Here is a 20,544-nt window from a genome sequence, read left to right on the forward strand (position 1 = left end):
GATCAAAGGTCCCGAGATACTCCTGCTAGTAGCAAGATAATCCCCTGATTTAGCAAGAACTAGTTTCTCTTAATTTCTTCCCTGGTACTATTTTAATAACTTTATTCTATCTTCTCTCTCCACTTTAAGTTTATTAATGCAAAATGCTTAGGTTTGAGATAACTGGATTTCATCCCTGGTGGCTAGTGATATGGCCTGGAAGGAGAGGATGGCAGAAAAATTCAAAAGGGGAGTCTAACATATATTTTCAATTCCTCCCAAGATTTAAAAAAAAAACGTACAATTTTATAATTCTAACAACATCTGGAATAGAGTATTTACACAGTACTCTTGAGGCTTCATTCCCCTATGATTACGTCTAAAAAATAAACAAAAGAAAAACTGTTAAACTTTCTGTATTCTAAGGATGAGGATTATATTCAAATGCAAGACAAAGCTGCATTTGCCCTAGAGAGGATTTCAATTTTTGAAAAAAACAAACAAAAAAACAACAAAGGATAATTTTGCTTATTTATGAGCTTTTTCTCTTGATTTCTCATTCAGAGGTTAACAAATAATTTCTGATCCTGTAACAGCTAGGAGCAGTGTAAGAAATGGAACTGATCTGGGTTTGCATTCCAGCTATGAATCTTCAGTCAGTTGCTAGCTATGTACAAGTTTTTTTACCTCTTGACTTGGTGAACTATTTGTAAAATGGAGGTAGTAATCTCCACCTCAGTGGGCTACTGTGAGGATTAAATGGTACACTGTACATAAAATACATTTTCTAGCACATATAGTACATGCTTAATAAATGTTCTTTTCCTCCTGACAATTTCTCAGAAAAATGAGAAGGACTGGACACTGACCATGACACCCACTGGTATTACTTGGTAACAGAAATAAGGAACTGATTGTTGGACTTACCAAAATGGCTCAGAACCTTAAAGGTGTTAAAGCCAGAAAAAAATTGGAATGTGTCTCTTTCTGGATCTTTGAGCTCAAGAGGGGGCAATAAAAAGAAAGAAAAAGGCAGGCATGATGGAAAAAAGAAAAGTCAAGGTGATTTAAATGAACCAATTCATAGGGGCACCTGGCTGGCTCAGTCGTTAGAGCATGTGATCTCAGGATTGTGAGTCTGAGCCCCACACTGGGTGTGGAGCTTACAAAACAAAACAATAAATGAACCAATTTAGAAATAATACATTTTCATAATCCTAAACCAAGAGTCACTCTATATCTGTGAAGGGCATTAAGTAAATATTAACAAACCCTCTCCCCACCCTACTCTCCCTTGGGGTAAAGACTTCTGAAAATTTAACAATTATACATATATAATTTTGATGTTAATTCCATGGAACTTACTGCATGTTTAAGTCTTTCACGCAACCGCAAAGGTCAACTACTTTTCACTTAAAAGAGTTCTTTATTGTTTCAAAAAAATAGTTCCCCTTGCACTTATTAGAAGCTTATCAGTGATACCTTTGTCATAAAGAAAAAATTTTAAATTTATATAAGGACCATTTCTCAGAAATCCATTCCGTCACCATGATCCTGTTGAGAAATAACCCTTCACTAAAAACAGTAATTTCTACGGAAACATAATCTGATGCCAAATACCTTGACATTAAAAATCTATTCAGAAAAGAAGTTCAACTTTCTATTAAGTTCATGATCATCTGCAATATTTAAAAAAGAAAATTCAAAAACGAAAGAGTGATGAAAGGTTCCACTGCCATCTGTCCAGCATTCCAGGTTTTTCTACAATATACAGGAACATAAATGAGTTTAAGGTTGGTATTTTTTTCCTTATTCCTTGGATTTTCCCTTAACAACTCCAGTCCAGTATATCACTACTTGGTATCACCAGTTACAGCAAGAGAACTACTTTCATTGCATTCATCATTTTATATACATTATTTCATTTAAACCTTATACCAGTAGTTTATTGCCCACCCCACCACCCCCTGACATACACACCCTTTTTTTTTTTTATTATTCTGAGACTCAGAGAGGTTAAGCAACATGCTGGTAGCCAAGAGCTAGTACAAGGTAGAGCTGGGATCCAAACCAAGGTCAATCACACTCAGAGGGTTCTGCTTTTTCTATAGCCTCACAGCCTCTAAGGTAGAGATAAAAATAAGACTGGGCCTAAAAAACTCTGAGTGTATGGGACTTAACCTTCAAAACAGAAATAGATTATTCTGGCTTTTTTCCTCTTAACTCACGTTTTAGATCCAGATTATTCTTCGCAGCTATTGGCTAACATTTGCTTGTTAAAGAAACCACATTTTGAAGATTAGCAGTCTGTCAGATCCTGAACTACAATCATGAGGAGGTGATTTAAGTACTTTATATCACTCACTGAATCAGAAAAGAATTTCTCATTTGAAACCTCAGCAACAAATTTCTCGATATAATATTATAAAACTAAGTAACAATACGGAGAGCAATGGAAACCACAGGTCTGTTTACACCTATTTGCCACTTGAAGAATGAACAAGCACTAAACCACCTAAAACATCAATTCTCCCTTTGTTTTTCATTTTCACTCTACTGTCCACTGTAACAATAAATTCAGCAATATAACATTTTTAGCAGTCCTCTATACAAACAAAACCAAAGAAACAAAATTAACAAATAGTACAGATTATTCCCTTCATTTTGCAGAGAGGAAGTAGCTGGGTTAAAAACAACTTTCTTGCTCTTTCACAAGTCCAAAGACCTAATCTTAGGTGGACTTTCAAGATTTTTTTGGATTGATTTGTCCTGGGAAATACACTTATCAGTCTGATCCGTCTGTCCCATGTAAGCAGAAAAAGGCTAAAGAGTGCTCTCAAGAATAAAGACCCACAAATTCAAAATTTGTTGTTTAGAAAGCACCTACATTAGGGCAACTTAATAAAATAGAAAACCAGAGCACCCAACAGGTATAATTAAGGATAAAGAAGCCTCAGGAGAAGGGAAAAGAAAAACACGTATCTGCAGAGGAAGACAAAAATGCAAAGGACTCTGATATATATCATGTGCATGTTTTTTTTCACGTGCGTTTTTTTATATACAACAGTCCACTGCTGGTCAGTGGCTCAGTATTACCTAGAATCTAAACACTGACTTCCATGCATATAACTCATCTATACTTGGTAGACAAACTGGTTAAAGCATAATTAATGTATATACTCCCATTAGAGAAATAAAACATTAATCTACAGTATTACAGAGATAAGGGGCTAAATACCAAAACTGACATTAATTTTATAGGCAGATTTGAGGATTAAAATTGATTTAGGTCCAAGACAATCAGGAAAAATTAGTTTATTTCAACAGGCAAGTTCTTTATTTTGGAATTTTAAAAATTTTATATAAAAACGTCAATCTTACATAGAAATCCTGCAAATAAACTAATAAAAACATAAAAAATACATAGCTCGCTTTAATTATAGGGATAGCTGATGATAAAGAGGATCTTCTCTGAAAAACTTAACTGGCATTCAGATGAGATGAAGATAATGAGGTTCCCATCAGAATGGATTATGTTACTGAACACTGTGACGCACTTCATTCAGAGGAATGAATGTACCAAGCTGTAAGCAAAATCATAAAATTCTTTATAAAAGTAATACAAGTCATGCCAGGGGCGCCTGGGTGGCTCAGCTGGTTAAGCGACTGCCTTCAGCTCAGGTCATGATCCTGGAGTCCCTGGATCGAGTCCCGCATCGGCTCCCTGCTCAGCGAGGAGCCTGCTTCTCCCTCTAACCCTCCCCCCGTCATATGCTCTCTCTCTCTCTCTCTCATTCTCGCTCTCTCAAATAAATAAATAAATCTTTAAAAAAAAAAAAATACAAGTCATGCCAGTAATTTCTCTTTTAACAAGCAAACAAAAAACCCCAACAATCCCTCAACTTAACTTCATTCTACCAAAGATCTATATAGTTTAGTTTTGGAAAACTACAAGTTTAGAATTGTTATAAATACAGCCTAATATTCTTAGGGTCCATGTATGTATTCTTGCCTTAATTATCCTCTTCCTTATTTATTAGTGACAAATCAAAGTTTTAAATTATTTACCACTAAAGTCTATCAATCCCAACATTTGACATGAAGAACAGCTTTTTTTAAACATCAGATTTGAAACAAATGTTATCAAAATGAACTATAAAAAAATGAATAATCAAAATTAAACCATGACACCCTTCCCACCAAAGAAGGTCTGCTACAGCCATTTTCTAGAAAACCAAAGACAGAATTAAATCCCATCCCCCACACTTTCCATGAAAAAGTCATATACATTTCCCACATTTGAAAACAAGGGGGAAAAAAAAAAAAACTTTACCTAGGCAGCTATTTTCTCAGAACAAATTTAGGCAAAGTTTACAGTGTGATAAGGCAGGCCCTAAGCCAATAACCACCTTCTCTCAACAAATGTACAACTCCAAAACATGACTACCACTTGAAATGTGATGTCCTGTCCAGACACTTCAGAAGCATCAATCCTAGCTTTGCTATCAATTTCACTACATTCAATGAAAACTAGTAATCCATCTATGATGTAAATGGTAACTCCGTATCACTCAAAATATTGTTTGCCAGAATAGCCAATTCACAGATTATGCTAGATATGCAGTTTTATAGCACATCTAATAATTTCATTTCAGATAAAATCAACATTTATTGGGTTATTCCTTCCCTCAATAAAAAAAATCAAATGCTGATTAAATGTTTCCTCTACATTGAAAACAGTAGTATACAAAGAAGTTTAAACAACTACTACTTATTACGCACCTAACATTTAACAAGCTAATTCTGAAAAAAATTAAGAAACCAATTCTCTGTATCCTCCAAATTCTGAAGTCAATATATACAGGGAGGAAAAAAATGAAAGAAAGTACACAGTGCCACATTTCATTCTGCACAGAAATTCGGCATTTTCCATAAACACTTGAAGCAAGAAAGGTCAACAACGTAATGTTAATGATGCTAAGAGTTAGAACACAGAAGGAAAACAAACTTAAAAATTATAATCAGAAATAAAAGTGGTTACTGCCACTGCCTATATTAAAAAGTATAAAGCAAATAAAGATAATGGTGCCTGGTGTATTTCGATAGTACTTTATTATATTAATTTTGTAAGAAGTTACTTTTTTTATAGTCAGCAATTATCTTAAAAGCAGGTTGTAACTTCATACTTACATATATAATTACTTTAAAATCACCTTTAAATTTAAATCCCCCTTATTCTCATGCATTCACTGAAACCAAAAGCTGGCTCTTAGCAGGGGGTAAAAAATCAAGAAAACTGATAAACTGCTTGCTAGACTGATAAGGGGAAAAAAAGACACAAATTACCAATTTCAGGAATGAAAAAGAGAACAGTACTACAGATCCTACAGACATCAAAAGAATAATAAAAATATCATGAAAATTATGCCAATAAATTTAAAATTCAGTGAAATGGACACAAATTATCAAAACTGATACAAGAAGAAACAGAAACTCTGACTAGCCCTATATTTAACAGTTGAATGCATAATTTAAAACCTTTCCACAAAAATAACTCCTGGCCCAGATAGCTTCACTAGTTAATTCTATCAAATACTTAAGGAAAAAATAATACCAATTCTACCCAATCTTTCAGAAAGTTCCCAACTCATTATATGAGGTCAGCATTACCCTAAAACCAAAATTCAACAGACATTATAAAACAGCTACAAACCTGATGAACATAATGCAAAAATCCTCAACAAAATATCGGCAAGTCAAATTTGTCAATATATACAAAGAATACTATATAACCAAGTGGGATTTACTCTAGGAACACAAAGTTGGTTTAACATTCCAAAATCAATCAATGTAATTCATCCTTTTAACAAACTAAAAAAGAAAAACCATATGGATCATCTCAATAGAGGCAGGAAAACATTTGATGAAATCTAGCACTCCTTCATGTTAAAAAGAAAACTCCCAGAAAACTAAGAATAAAAGGGAACTTTCCAACCTGATAAAAAGCATTTATAAAAAACCTACAACTAACATCATACTCAACAGTGAAAAACTGAACATTCTCTCCCTAAGATCAAGAACACAGTACCTCTGAAACAAATAACACAATATATGTTTAGAAAAAAAAAAAGAAGAAGATAGCAGGAGGGAAAGAATGAAGGGGGGGAAATCAGAGGGGGAGAAGAACCATGAGAGACAATGAACTCTGAAAAACAAACTGAGGGTTCTAGAGGGGAGGGGGTGGGAGGATGGGTTAGCCTGGTGATGGGTATTAAAGAGGGCACGCTCTGCATGGAGCACTGGGTGTTATACACAAACAATGAATCATGGAACACTACATCAAAAACTAATGATGTAATGTATGGTGATTAACATAACAATTAAAAAATTTTTAAAAAACACAGCAAAGAGGTCCATTCTCAACACCTCTATTCAACAAAGTACTAAGGCTTTACTGTAATAAGGCAAAAAGAAAAAGTTTTTTCTAACAAGATATAAAGATACACAGATTGGAAAAAAAGGAATACAGAGATTGGAAAGAAAAAAATGATTTGCAGATGATCTGATCATATATGTACAAAATTCTAATAAGTCTACAAAAGAGCTAGTAGAATGAATAAGTGAATTTAGAAAGTCACAGGATTCAAGAATATACAAAAATGAGCTATTTCTAAATGCTAGCATTAAATAGAAAATGAAATTTCAAACAGCATTTACAACTACATAAAAAAATAGGAAATACTTAACAGATAAATGTAACAAAGTATACGTAAGACTTTTACACCAAAAATGACAAAACACTGCTAAGAAATTCTAAAGGAGATTAGGTAAATGGTCCAATGTATCATATTCTGGGACTGGAAGATTCAGTGTAGTTAAGATGTCAATTCTCTACAAATTGATCTAGAAATCAAGGCAATCCTAATAAAAATCCCAGCAGGCATTTTTGAAAATTTGATAAGCTAATTTTAAAATTTATATAGAAATGTAAAGGATACAGAATATTAAAACAATTACAAAAAAGAAAGGACTTACACTACCTGACTTAAAGACTAACAAAAAACCTACAATAATCAATCAAGACCATGTGATATTTACTTCAATGAAACAGAATGTCAACATACAGACCAACACATATTGATCAATATATTCACAAGACATATATCTGACAAAGGACCAGTACTCAGAATACATAAAGAACTTCTACAACTCAACAATAAAAAGACAACCCAATAAACATGGGCATTTGAATAGGCACATCACAAAAGAAATATAAATAGCCAATAACAACATAAAGATCTTCAACATCACTAGTTATGAGGGAAATACAAGATAAAATCACAATAACACTACACATTTACTAAAATGGCTAAAATTCAAAGGATTGATAATATCAAGCATAGGTGAGGATTGGATCAAGTAGAATTTTTATGTCTGCTGGGTGGGACTTTAAAATGGTATCACTACTTTGAAAAACCATTTGTCTATTTCCTATAAGGTAAACATATAATCTGGCAATTGTACTCCTAGGTATTTACCCAAGAAAAATAAAAATATACATCCACAGAAAGACTTGTAGTATGTAGAACCAATGTTCATAGCAGTTTTACTCATAATAGCCCCAAAGGGAAACAACTCAAACATCCATCAACAGATAAACAGATAAACAAATTGTGATATATAGGTATCCCCCACTTTTTGAAAGTTCAAGTCATGCCACTTAACTTTGATTGAAAGACCTACATTAGTACTTGTTTTTGCTAACTGAAATAAATCTGAAGAGGATTTTTGCTTTTATGAAAAAAATTGAAAAGCAAAAATGGCATTCCGCATTTGTTTTGCAAGCAGCCCTTTATAAAGGTGGTATGCATCACAAGCAGCAAGAGTGGCTCTGCCACGCTCCTTCCCTGGGACTTACACTCAACATCTCAGCATCAAGCCACCATAGCTTTGAATTATGTCTGTAACCAACTGTGCTTTACCTCAACTTAGTTTGTGTATCCATTAGCAAGATGTGTTTTAAGGTATCAGAAAAGCCTAAGAAAAGTTATCTTGGGGGGGTCTAGAAATCCTCAAAAATGTTTCCATATAAATTAATGGTAACTATATTTCTTTGCTTTATGACATTTCAGCTTACAAACAGTTTCATAGGAACGCTCTATTTTCAGATAGCAGGAAAAACCTGTACCCATACAATGGACTACTACTTGACTCCCCCCTCCAAAAAGAATATAGTTTAAAGAAAAACATGAAAATTGTATAATGCTTACTGGTTAACATCACTAGTAGTAAGACTTACCAACATTATGTACCCCTGGTATTATACTGTGAGAAGGGTACACCATCTCTGTAGTGTTCTTCACAAATATGCATAATACTTCAATCATGTGAAAAAACATCAGACAGACCCAAACTGTGGAAGATTCTACAAAAATATCTAACCAGTACTCTTCAAAAGTGTCAAAGCAATGAAAGACAGGACTGTCACAGAAGACACTAAGGAAATATGACAACTAAATGCAATGTGGGATCCTAGATTGGAATAAAGAACCTCAGTGGGAAAATTTGTAAAAACTGAGTAACGTCTGTAGTTCAGTTAGTAGTACTACACTAATGTTAATTTCTTAGCTCTAAAATTGTACTGTGGTCAACTGTAGTCAAGAGGTCACCTTTAGAAGAGAATAGAGGCCAACTATTATTTTTGCAGCTCTTCCATAGGTCTAAAATTATTTCAAACTTTTTATAGTTTAAAAATGTTAGGGGTAATAAAAAAATGAATGAACTATTTACTGACAGACACAACAACATCAATAAATCACAAAAACATTATGCTGAGCAAAAGAGGCCAGACACAAGAGTACATACTGTATGATTCCATTTATATGAAATTCCGAAAAGGGCAAAATTAATCTATAGTGACAAAAAGCCCTGAGGCAAAGAGCGGGAGGGCGAACTGACTTCAAAGAGGCAATGAGGGCACTTTTTGGAGTGATGGAAATATTCTTTATCTTAAGTGGTAGTTAGACACGTGTATACATTTTGTCGAACTAAATTTATATACTTAAAATGCATGTTTTATTATATGTAACTTATTCCTCAATAAAGTTTATTAAAATTTAAAAAATAAGTTCATATTTAAAAGTATTTCACTTGAATAGTGCATATTTTATACTGGGTAAACTCAAATACAGTGACTGATTCTTTTTTTTATATAGTTTTTAATTAATTTTTAAGTTTTTAATCACCTGATGCTCATCACAACAAGTACAATCCTTAGTCCCCCCCCCTCTATTTTATATTCCTTCACCCACCTCCCCTCTGGTAACCAGCAGTTTGTTCTCTATAGTTGAGTCTGTTTCTTGGTTTCTCTCTCTTTTCCCCTTTGCTCGTTTGTTTCTTAAATTCCACATATGAGTGAAACAATATGGCATTTGTCTTTTTCTGACTGACTTATTTCACTTAGCATTATACTCTCAAGCTCCATCCTTTCATTGCAAATGCCAAGATTTCATTCTTTTTATGACTGAATCATATTCCATTGTGTGTATATGTGTGTGTGTGTGTATCACATCTTCTTTGGGTAAATACCCAGTAGTGCAATTCCTGGATCATAGGGTAGTTCTATGTTTAATTTTTTGAGGAAGCTCCATACTGTTTTCTACACTATCTGCACCAGTTTGCATTGCCACCAACAGTGCACAAGGGATCCTTTTTCTCCACATCCTCACCAACACCTGTTGTGTCTGTGTTTTTGATTTTAGCCATTCTGACAGGTGTGAAGTGATACCTCATTGTAATTTCGATTTGCATTTCCCTGATGATGAGTGATGTTGAGCATCTTTTCATGTGTCTGTTGGCCATCTTTTGTCTTCTTGGGAGAAATGGCTGTTCTTCTCCCCATTTTTAATAAGATTATTTAGTTTTAGAAGTTCTTTATATATTTTGGATACTAACCCTTTCTTGGATGTCATTTGCAAAAACCTTCTCCTGTTCAGTAGGTTGTCTTTTAGTTTTGTTGACTGTTTTCTTTGCTGTGCATAAGCTTTTTATTTTGATGTAGTTTCCATAGTTTATTTGCTTTTGTTTCCTTTGCCTCAGGGGACCTATCTAGAAAAAAGTTGCTATGGCCGATGTCAGAGAAACTACTGCCTCTACTCTCTTCTAAGATTTTTATGGTTTCAGGTCTCACATTAAAGTCTTCATTTTTCTTACAGTTTTTAATTAAGTTTTTATTTTAATAAAGTATAGTGATTAATTCTTAAACTGATTTATTAAAACTTATGTACCCAAACTGTTCATTCAATATATATTTACTGAGCACCTGCTACATGACAGGCTTTAGGAAACACATAGGATATAAAAGTGAAAAAGAAAGCCCTTGCCCTTGAAGAACTCACAGGCCAATGGGGAAACAGGCAAGCAAACAAAAGCTGCAAATGATATATAAATTGCTCTTAGGAAATGATGTACCAAGGTGTCAGGACTGCAGAGAAGACAATGTCTCAGACAAGGCTTCAGAACAAATATAGACCCTTTCCAAGAACTTATCCTGTGAGGCTATTACACTTATTCCAGGGATGTTTATTCCAAATACTCAAAGCTTTCAAAAAATCTTCTTTTAATCTTGTCTCTATACTTTATGGCACATTTTTCTGACGAAAAGTCCTTAGCACTTCATGGGTGTGGTTTTTTTGTTTTTTAAGTAATAAAAGTTATTCTCAGATAAATTTAATGAATACTATTCTGGAAAACAGGAGAAGAGTACAAGCCAATAAACTTGTTTTCCTATGTGCTTTATGAAGTGAAGGTAGTACCATAAGAAGACTAACAATGTTTTTCATCCAACACTGAGTTGTTGAAATAATGTACAGTTTCTCAAGGGGGACTCCTTTATTATTTTTTTATTTATTTTTAAAGATTTTATTTATTTGACAGAGAGAGCAAGAGAGCACAAGCAGGGAGAGCAGCAGAGGGAGAGGGAGAAGCAGGCTCTCTGCCGAGCAGGGAGCCCAATGCGGGACTTGATCCCATGAGCCTGGGATCATGACCTGAGCCAAAGGCAGACGCTTAACCATCTGAGCCACCCAGGCGCCCCAAGGGGGACTCCTTTAAAGGGCATTACCCTTTTGAGTGCTTAAGTCCTGGTTTGTTTAAGGGAGGGAGCCTAGTACTTTGAAATTATACCTCACTATAAATTGTCATTGTTCAAAATGATAATTTAAACTTACCATAATACATATATACATGTGTGTGTATACTCACACACACATATAAATGTATACTTAGGTTTGAATCTCAGTTCAGCTATATCATAGCTAAACACCCTTGGACAAAGTCCTTAATGTCCTAGCATCATCTGTAAAATGAAGACAACAGTAATATCTGCCTCATAGAGTTTTTGTAAATATTAAATAAGTGACGTGAATGAGATAGTCCATGTATTAAATGAGATAATCTATTATTAGAACAGGGCTTACTTAGCACATAATAAGCACTTAATAAATGTTAATAATTAACTATTATATATAAGCAAAGTATATTAGTATCTTCACTAAGAATAAGCATTAAAATATGAAGTGGGATTAAAAAAACAAAAAAGCATGGGGCGCCTGGGTGGCTCAGTCGTTAAGCGTCTGCCTTCGGCTCAGGTCATGATCCCAGGGTCCTGGGATCGAGCCCCGCATCGGGCTCCCTGCTCAGCGGGAAGCCTGCTTCTCCCTCTCCCACTCCCTCTGCTTGTGTTCCCTCTCTCGCTGTGTCTCTCTGTCAAATAAATAAAATCTTTAAAAAAAAAAGGCAAAAAGAAGAAATCATAAGGTATCTTTAAAGTTTAGAGACTTTTTTCAGTGACTTTTTCATTAAACAAGAGAATTCATTTTTTCATTATTCTGTGGGAACATGTAGTTATCGCAATGCTCAGTAACAAAATGTGCCTGAACAGTACAGGTTTTCAATAAATACTAACAACTATTTCAATACAATGAGATTGTCTTAATAACCAAGGGAAAAAAAATCTGTCACTTTTTGTTCCCATTAACTTCTACTTCTGCTTTAGATAGTATCTCTTTCAGCTGAATTATCTTACCATTCCTTTCCCTGGAGAGGTAAAATTCTAGAAAGGAGAGAGACTGTAGGATTTTCTCCCAATTTGGAAGATCTACCCTGAGAAAGTACAGTACTTCCAACTTGCTTTCTGAGAAGCGGTCCTAAAAGTGTCTGTGTCCAATTAGAAAAATATGTAAGCATAAAAATGCAGCAAAAACAACTTTAAGGCAATAGAAAATGAAATAAACAACAAAGAGTATGGAGGGAAGAAAGGGAAATTCAAACCAAGTCAGTGTATATTTTTAATATATAACTTGTTTGGTATATAGCATAGCTACATCTATGTGGCAACTACCTATAAACTGCATATGTTCATTTTTGCATTATTATATTACAATACATATTTACATATATTTATAATACATTTATATGTTATAATGAATATTATTATATTAGCCAGCCTAAATTGAACATCAAATTGAGATCTAATTTGAGATGGAACTCAGTTTTCTAATACTGTTATACGACGTTTCTGAAGATAAGTGAATTTATACATTTTAAGATTTTTGTGTAAAGACAGTATTTTTTAGAGAAAATTTCTGAAAGATTCTTTTTCAAGTGTCATGGCAATGCACACATGCATGCATATACATATATACACATGTACTCAACTCAGTCCTTCATCTCTACTACTTAAATGACATTTTCACATCAAAATCAAATGAATTTTTAATAAAAACTTCGTAAGTTCTGAAGAGATCTTGCAACTATTAACTAATCCATTGATTATTTCAAATATATCTCAGAGATAGGAAGGGAAAAACAGTACAGCACTGTGTTTAAAGTCTATTTGATAATGAACAAAGCAAACAGCTCTAATTTTTTAAAAGTCTTTACATAGTGCATTTGCAATCGTTTCAAAGGAAATAAACACATTTTCCATTTGTCTTAAGAATAACATTAAAATTTTTAACTATTAAGTTTTCCTTGGGTAGAACAAGAGATACAAAATTCCATCACTGAAGAATAGTTTTACAAAGTAAAAGCCAAAAGTGCCCTGATATACAAATTAATGTATAATTTCACCATACTATTTCTTACCAAGGACTCTAAAATAATTTAGCACTTGTTCTACATATCTATACTATGTAAATTTCAAGGATATCTGGTAATTTCAATATTCATAAATATCAATGGAAGGAGCTTTGATAACAAGAGCTTCTAGTAGCTAAATATATGATTAAATCAAGTGTTTACTGAATTGCCTCCTGTAGACCCACTCTGTTATATATAAAGCAGTTTTTAAGCAATCAAAAAGTGCTACTCACCAGCAAGTGTATAATCCATATCAAAACCAAAACACTTTATTTTTTCCATGGCTAAACTTCGGTTCACAAACACCCTAAAAAAAGAAGCAAAAAATGATCTCTCAATTAACACTGAAGCAAATCCCCCCCCAAAATTCCTAAATTTAATGTAATTATTTGGTTATCTTTCTAGATTTTTTTCATTTAAATACCAATATTAAGATTCATAACAGGGGCACCTGGGTGGCTCAGTTGGTTAAGTGTCTGCCTTCGGCTCAGGTCATGATCTCAGGATTCTGGGATGGAGCTCCACTTCTGCATCAGGGCTCTGGCTGGCTCCCTGCTCAGTGGGGAGTCTGCCTCTCCCTCTCCCTTTGCCCCTCCCCCTGAAGCATCTGCCTTCAGCTCAGGTCATGATCCCAGGGTCCTGGGATAGGAGTCCTGCATCGGGCTCCTTGCTCAGTGGGAAGCCTGCTTCTCTCTCTGCCTGCTGTTCCCCCTGCTTGTGCTCGCTCGCTCTTCTCTCTGACAAATAAATAAAATCTTTAAAAAAAAAGATTCGTAACAAAATTATTCAAGTCCTTCTTATACCATAAATGAAATCAGATAAATGAAAATATACACATTTTCTTAACTGTGTCTTAGTATTAACAATGCCATGTGCTAAAGACTTCAGAGAATCAGCTCTCCTTTTCTAAGCCTGACTCCCTAAGATAAACTTATTTTTGAGATTTTATAATACATTCACTCATTCATTTATAATTTATTTAATAAACAGAGTGCATTTAAAGCTTACAACATGCCAGATACTAAAGACATAAACATAAATATATTCATTCAAACACTGAGTGCTTACTATATCCCAAACAAGGTACATGATACAGCAGTGAATGAACAAGAGTACCTGCCCTTACGGAACTTCTATTTTAATTTACAATCTCTATCCTTGAGGAATTCAGCCTAGCAGGAGAGACACTTATACACAAATAATTTCAGCAATTCAATAAATGCTATAAAATAAGACAGAGGCAAGGATACCACTTCTTTAGAGACCAGAAGAGATGTCTGAGATGAATCTTAAGCAATCAGTAGAAGTTTTTCAATTGGACAAAGCAACAAAGGCAATCCAGGCAGAATAACTAAGCAAGGACAAGGTTTACAGTGAACTATAAAATATTTACTATGGCTGGAGCAGAGGAGTTTTATTTGGTTTTGCTTTCCTGTTTGTTTTTGCAAAAGGTTTTCCAGAAGGGCAGGGGTAGGAAGAAGGGGCAATAAAAGCTATGAAGCTAAAAAGGTTAGTAGTAGTCAAAATCATGAAGACTCTGTATGCCACATTAGAGTTTGGACTTGATTGTGCAAGCAAGGACAAATTACCAGATTTTGAAGAAATGAAATAATCAGAGTCAAATTTCAGAAAGATCACTTTTGAAGACATGGGGAAAACTAAACATATAATAGCATGGCAAATCATCACCATGATGATGTTTTGGGGTAAGTTTTAATCATCTCTGAAAACAAAAATATCCTTTCGGGGCGCCCAGGTGTCTCAGTCAGTTAAGTGTCCAACTCTTGATTTTGTCTCAGGTAATGATCTCAGGGTTGTGAGATCAAGTCCCATGTCAGGGTCTGCGCTGGGCATGGAGCATGCTTGGGATTCTCTCTCTCCCTCCTCCCGCTCCCTCTGCCCCTCCCCACCGCTATCTTAAAACAAACAAACAAACACACACACACACACACACACACACACACACACACCCTTTCCATCTCATCCCCAGCTTGACAGCCAAAATTATTGAATGGTTTATCCTCTTATTACCAAACCTTTTCTTTGCCTTCATTTTAGAAGTAACTGTGAGAAATGAGAATGCTACAAATAAAATAAAGATGCCTGGGCTGGGCTCCTATTCACGATGTAGGTCAATAATCTCCAAAGAGGAGTGACTATACCAGGGGATGCAGAAGACTCCACTGGGTACAAAAAGAAGGTATCAGATCTTCTACTGATACTTATTTCATCATTTAAATATGCTTAATTTGTGTATGTTTTCTACTATATATAAATAAGGACAATAGTCCATGAAGGGATGAATGTTCTACGTTTTAACTGATGGAATACTGGGAGTTTGGGAACCACTAATCTAGGTAATGACTCTTCACCAACTCATATATTACTATTTCAAGTTTTAACAGAAAACTTCCTCTCATCTCAGAATGTATGCACCAATTTTAAATGCAGACCAAAAAAATCAAGTATTTGCTTAGAAATATTTTAATCAAGGACTTAAAATCAATAGGTCCTTGAATTAAGAACTATTAATCTTCTGAAAAATACGAAAATCATTACTTATCTTAGTGTGTTATGCACACTGGATTAGCTCTATAAAACCCTTAGTTCCTGAGAACTAAATCCTGAGAATTACTGCCAGTATTGGTATTTACCTCCTTATCTCTGTAATACTGTAGATTAACACTTTATTTTTCTAATGGGATTATGTACATCAATTATGCTTTACCCAGTTTATCTACTAAGTACAGATGAGTTATATATGAAAGTCAATGTTTAGAATCTAGGTAATACTGAGTCTTGTATATTAGTTTTGCCACTGACCAATGGTGGACTATATTTTATATACAAAGTACCTAAAAGGCCTATTTATAATTCTTCTTACCCCAAATTACTGTAGCAATATTCCTTTGGATTTTGGGCTTCCTCTGCAGATAGGTGTTTTTCTTTTCCCTTTTTGGGGGGCTTCTTTTCCCCTTAATTAGACCTGTTGGGCGCTTTGGTCTCCTATTTTAAGTTGCCCTAATACAAGTCCTTTCTAATAGATGGGAGGGAGATAGAAGCCTAATGGATAGCCGAAAGATCCAAGGAACTACAAGATAAAAGACACCCACCCAAATCTTTTTTTAAACACCCACAAACCCAAATATATCACCATGATCTTTCTACCACTTCATCAAATTTCACCCTGCTTTTACTGATAAAAGTATCTACTTTATTATCACCTTTTCTCAGTTACATAAATCCTTTTGAAGGCACAAGAGGGGTAAGACACAAAGCAATGGTTCTAACTCTGGAAACCAAATGTTGCCACTGAAGATTAGGCTTTTCAAACACACTCTCAATTCAGGCTAGAGGCCAACTGGATCAAATCCTTGATCAGAGCCCAAACAGCTGACATGCCTAAAATATTCTATGGGAATTCAGGCAGGAACAACTGCAAAGATTCTTACGATACAACTCAGGAGGGATACATGTTGGGACCACATGATAAAAGAAACAGCTTGGTTTCTGATAGAATGATGTGAGCTGGTTTCAGGCACAGCTCAAATCACAGGGTAAAAAACAGACTTTGCTACTATCAATCAATCAGTGCTAAAGGGAGAAAGAAACTATCAACAGACCCAGCAAGATAGCTTACCAGTTTATTTCTTGGTCAGAAGAAAGATTAAGCCTGTACTCCTTTATAACATTTTAAGGATATGAAGATTATAATGCACCTTAGGTATATTATCCATACAAACTCTTGGAATCACATATGTTGGGAATATGAAAATCTATTGTTTTTGCCAAAATTATGACTGCTAAATAACCATCAAATCACACTCTTTCCCCTTCGATTAACTTGTTACCTTATTCAATTAGCACATTTGTTGAAAGCCTACTACAAAGCCAGAACCACTTTGTTTCAGGGAGTAGACTGAGTGAGGAAAGACTTTTTAGATGCGTAACTTTAGGAAATAAGATGTTGTCTTATGAAGACCTTCCACTAAATATCCTTCATCTTTTCACTTTCATTCAAAATAAGTAACCTCATCCACAGAAGAAATTCCTGAATTTAAGAAACAATCACTCCTGTCTCCCCTTCTCAATCCTATTATGAAACAAAAAGAAAAATCTCACATATGTTTTCATCTCTTCTTTCCCTATAAAACATGGAAGGAAAGGGCAATAAGGGAATTAAATCTAATTTGGGTGCGAACATCTAAAGTGTATTAAGTAAAGCTATAATGACAAAAGGGGACAGCTGGGTCATAGAGAACTGCAATAATACATACTCTTAAGATTTACAGAGATAATAAATACCCAAATGCTGAAAGTATGCACTGACTTCAGAAGACAGGCAGCCTGGGGCCAGAACTATCATGTCTCCAGGATACAGTCTTCAAGAGAAACAATCTCTTGGCCCCAAACTAATCACTATTCTTTACTGTTACAACAAAAGAGAATATTAGGCACTGTATCAGTTAAAAGACTGGCTCACTGTCCCACCATACATTTAAAACAAAAGACTGTATCTGCTTGGAGAATTCAAAAATTTCTATTGGTCCCAGGGCCTTGACTCTGTCTGGGCCAATGCCAATTTACTCGTGTCACTTTTCTAAATTATTAACCAGTGGAACACACTCTACTATAGACCTCCACTTCCGGAATGTGAATACATCTGTGAAATGAACTTTCCAAAGCTTATTTTAAATAAAGCACAAAGTCTCCACAAAGCATGACTGACCTAAGCATCCAACCTTAAAATGCAATTATCAGCCAGAAATTCCTACATATTAAGGCATTTACAAGATACAGATTTGAGCATTAACAAGAGAAACCATCTTTAGGAAACAACACATATAAAACCTGGCACTATAAAACCAGGCACAGATTTAGACAGAGATAAATTTAACAGCTTTTACTATCACATCCCACCACAGTAAGGCATGAAATTTAAAGAAATTCTATCCAAGGAAATATAGATATTAACCATAAGAAATAAGACTATGTGCTTTAAGAGTAAGGATCTAGTATCTTCATACTTAAGGAACATGAACATGGAATTTACTAAATTTAGAATTTTGTTAATAGCAAACTCTTAGCAGTTTTGAGATTTAACTCATAATTCAAAGCAGCATTACCTCATCTGTCACTGGTTGCCGTTCTGCAATATGTGAAACTATCTGAGTCAGTAAGTTCTTGAAGTCACATAACAAAATTCTTCTTCAAGTCCCTAGTATAATTTATTTCTGTGTAACTTTAACCTAACTTCAAAAAGACTGTTTTAGTCTGAACCAAGCCCCTCAACAGCATGTATCTTCTGAGACTGTTGGAGAAAACACCTCTGTGTCTAATTTAACTTGTCATTGGATATCACTGTTGCTCCACACAAATCCATTTGGAAGAGTTTCTTTGGCGATGGTGCACTTTATCCCTAGCTCCTCCCCCTGTCTAGAGTCACAATTTCCTGGCCAAGGGCCCAACAACAGTTACTGCAACAACAAATGAGACTAAAGATACAAGCATAAAATCTTCTTGGGCATGTTTTGGTTATGGGTTTGTGTAATAATATACTCAAAGCTTATTGCAATCAAAGAAAAGTTACAAGTGCTTTTTCAAGATCAGATCGAGAGTATAAATTTAGATTATGAACCAAACAATGTCTCTTTGTGAGTATATATGTGTGTTTACTTAAAATATGCTATAATGTGGATTTCTGTTGAAAATCTAATTTAGTATCTCTCTCCCCAAACTAGTTTCTATTTCTGCTTTTGGCACTCTCCTTTTACCACTCAACCCTAAAATCTACTTAATATTGTTTCCTCTCCCTCAAATCCACATCATCTCATCTGCCTTCATTTAAATTTCCAAATGTCGGGGGGCACCAGGGTGGCTCAGTCAGCTAAGCGTCTGCCTTCGGCTCAAGTCATGCATAATCCAAGGGTCCTGGGATCCTTGGGCTCCGTGCTCAGCAAGGAGCCTGCTTCTCCCTCTGCCCCTCCCCCTGCTCATGCTTTCTCTCACTCTCTCACAAATAAATAAAATCTTTAAAAAATAAATAAATAAAAATAAATACATTTCCAAATGTCTATGGAAACCAAATCTTCCATTCAATTCATACTGCTACCAACTTGTCCAGGTCCTTGTTAACTCATTAACTCTTCAGCAATCACCTTCCAATTGTTCTGCCTGCACACTAATAGCCAAATTGATTGTTTTGAAGTACTGCTACTCAAAGTGTGGTGTGTGGTCCACAGACCAATGCTGGTCTGTGAACAGTCCTCACTAATCCATGACAGGATACATACAGAAATTGCAAGTATTTAGAAACTTTTATAGCAATTGTGAAATTTTATGTTTGTTGAATGTAGTAATAAAAAATGCAGGGGTGCCTGGCTGGCTCAGTCCAAAAAGCATGCAACTCTTGATCTCGGGGTTGTGAGTTTGAGACCTATGTTGGGTGCAGAGATTACTTAAATAAACTTAAAAAAATATACAGACTTACATGTCTCTTCATTTTCCTAGTAATTCATTTTTACTATATTTTATAAATGCATCGATTTGAAAAGATTGGGATGAAAACAAAGAAACAAAAAATGATCCCCCATCACTGATGGTTTGAGAAACACTGTCCTAAAGCCCAGCTCCAACCATGTCACTCTCCTACTTAACCTTCAGACATTCCTCACTACCTACCCAAACTATATAAGTTTTTGTATCTTCAAGGAGTTCAAAGCTTTTCACCATCTTTCCAAAATCAGTTTTATCTCATATTGCTCCACATCATGCACCTTTTGCTCTAATAATCAAAATGAACTACTTGCTATTTCCTAAAGGTGCCCTGAAGCTTTGTTTATGCTGTTCCCCATACCTGAAAAATGTCCTCCTCAGTTATCTCTAATTTTTCAAGACACAGCAATCTCAGGTGATTTCTTCAAGAAACTATTCTGGCTGTGCCACAGAACTACTTGCAGTGATGCCTCTGGGTCTCAGATTACTTTTCTACTTAATGAAAGAGATTATAGAGTTGTGATCCATGTGAGAGATTTGAATATTCAAAATCCTTTATTTTAGCCTGTGGTATATTTTGTCACATACATAAAACATACAGGTAGTTCTCTTATTCTTTACTGGATTATAAACTTTGAGGCCAGGATTTACTGCCTTCCCAAAACCTAGCATAGGGCCTTGTAAAGAGCAGACACAATATTTAACTGAGTACTGGGTTCCTTTTGGGGGTAGTAAAAATGTTCTAAAATTAGACAGTGGTATTGGTTACACAACTCTGTGAATATACTAAAACCACTGAATTATACACTTTAAAAGAGTGAATTGGATGGTATGTGAACTATATTTCTGTAAAGTTGTTATTTAAAAAACATAATTGCAAGGCCTCATTCTGCCTTTATGTCCCTGTCCTTCAGGAAAAAGTATGCTTGG

The 20,544-nt window shown here is 34.9% G+C and overlaps 1 protein-coding gene across 4 annotated transcripts in view; it reads right to left on the minus strand.

The window, feature by feature from the left end:
* NT5C2 (5'-nucleotidase, cytosolic II) overlaps positions 1–20,544 on the minus strand; it is a 134,816-nt gene that overhangs the window by 33,345 nt on the left and 80,927 nt on the right. For all 4 annotated transcript variants that reach the window (XM_032423218.1, XM_032423219.1, XM_032423216.1 and 1 more), the window contains one exon: positions 13,353–13,426. In XM_032423218.1, the coding sequence (XP_032279109.1) occupies positions 13,353–13,426 (74 nt within the window). The remainder of the gene's footprint in view (positions 1–13,352; positions 13,427–20,544) is intronic.

The sequence above is a fragment of the Phoca vitulina genome, unplaced genomic scaffold (genome assembly GCF_004348235.1).
Source record: "Phoca vitulina isolate PV1807 unplaced genomic scaffold, GSC_HSeal_1.0 scaffold28, whole genome shotgun sequence".
NCBI lineage: Eukaryota > Metazoa > Chordata > Mammalia > Carnivora > Phocidae > Phoca > Phoca vitulina.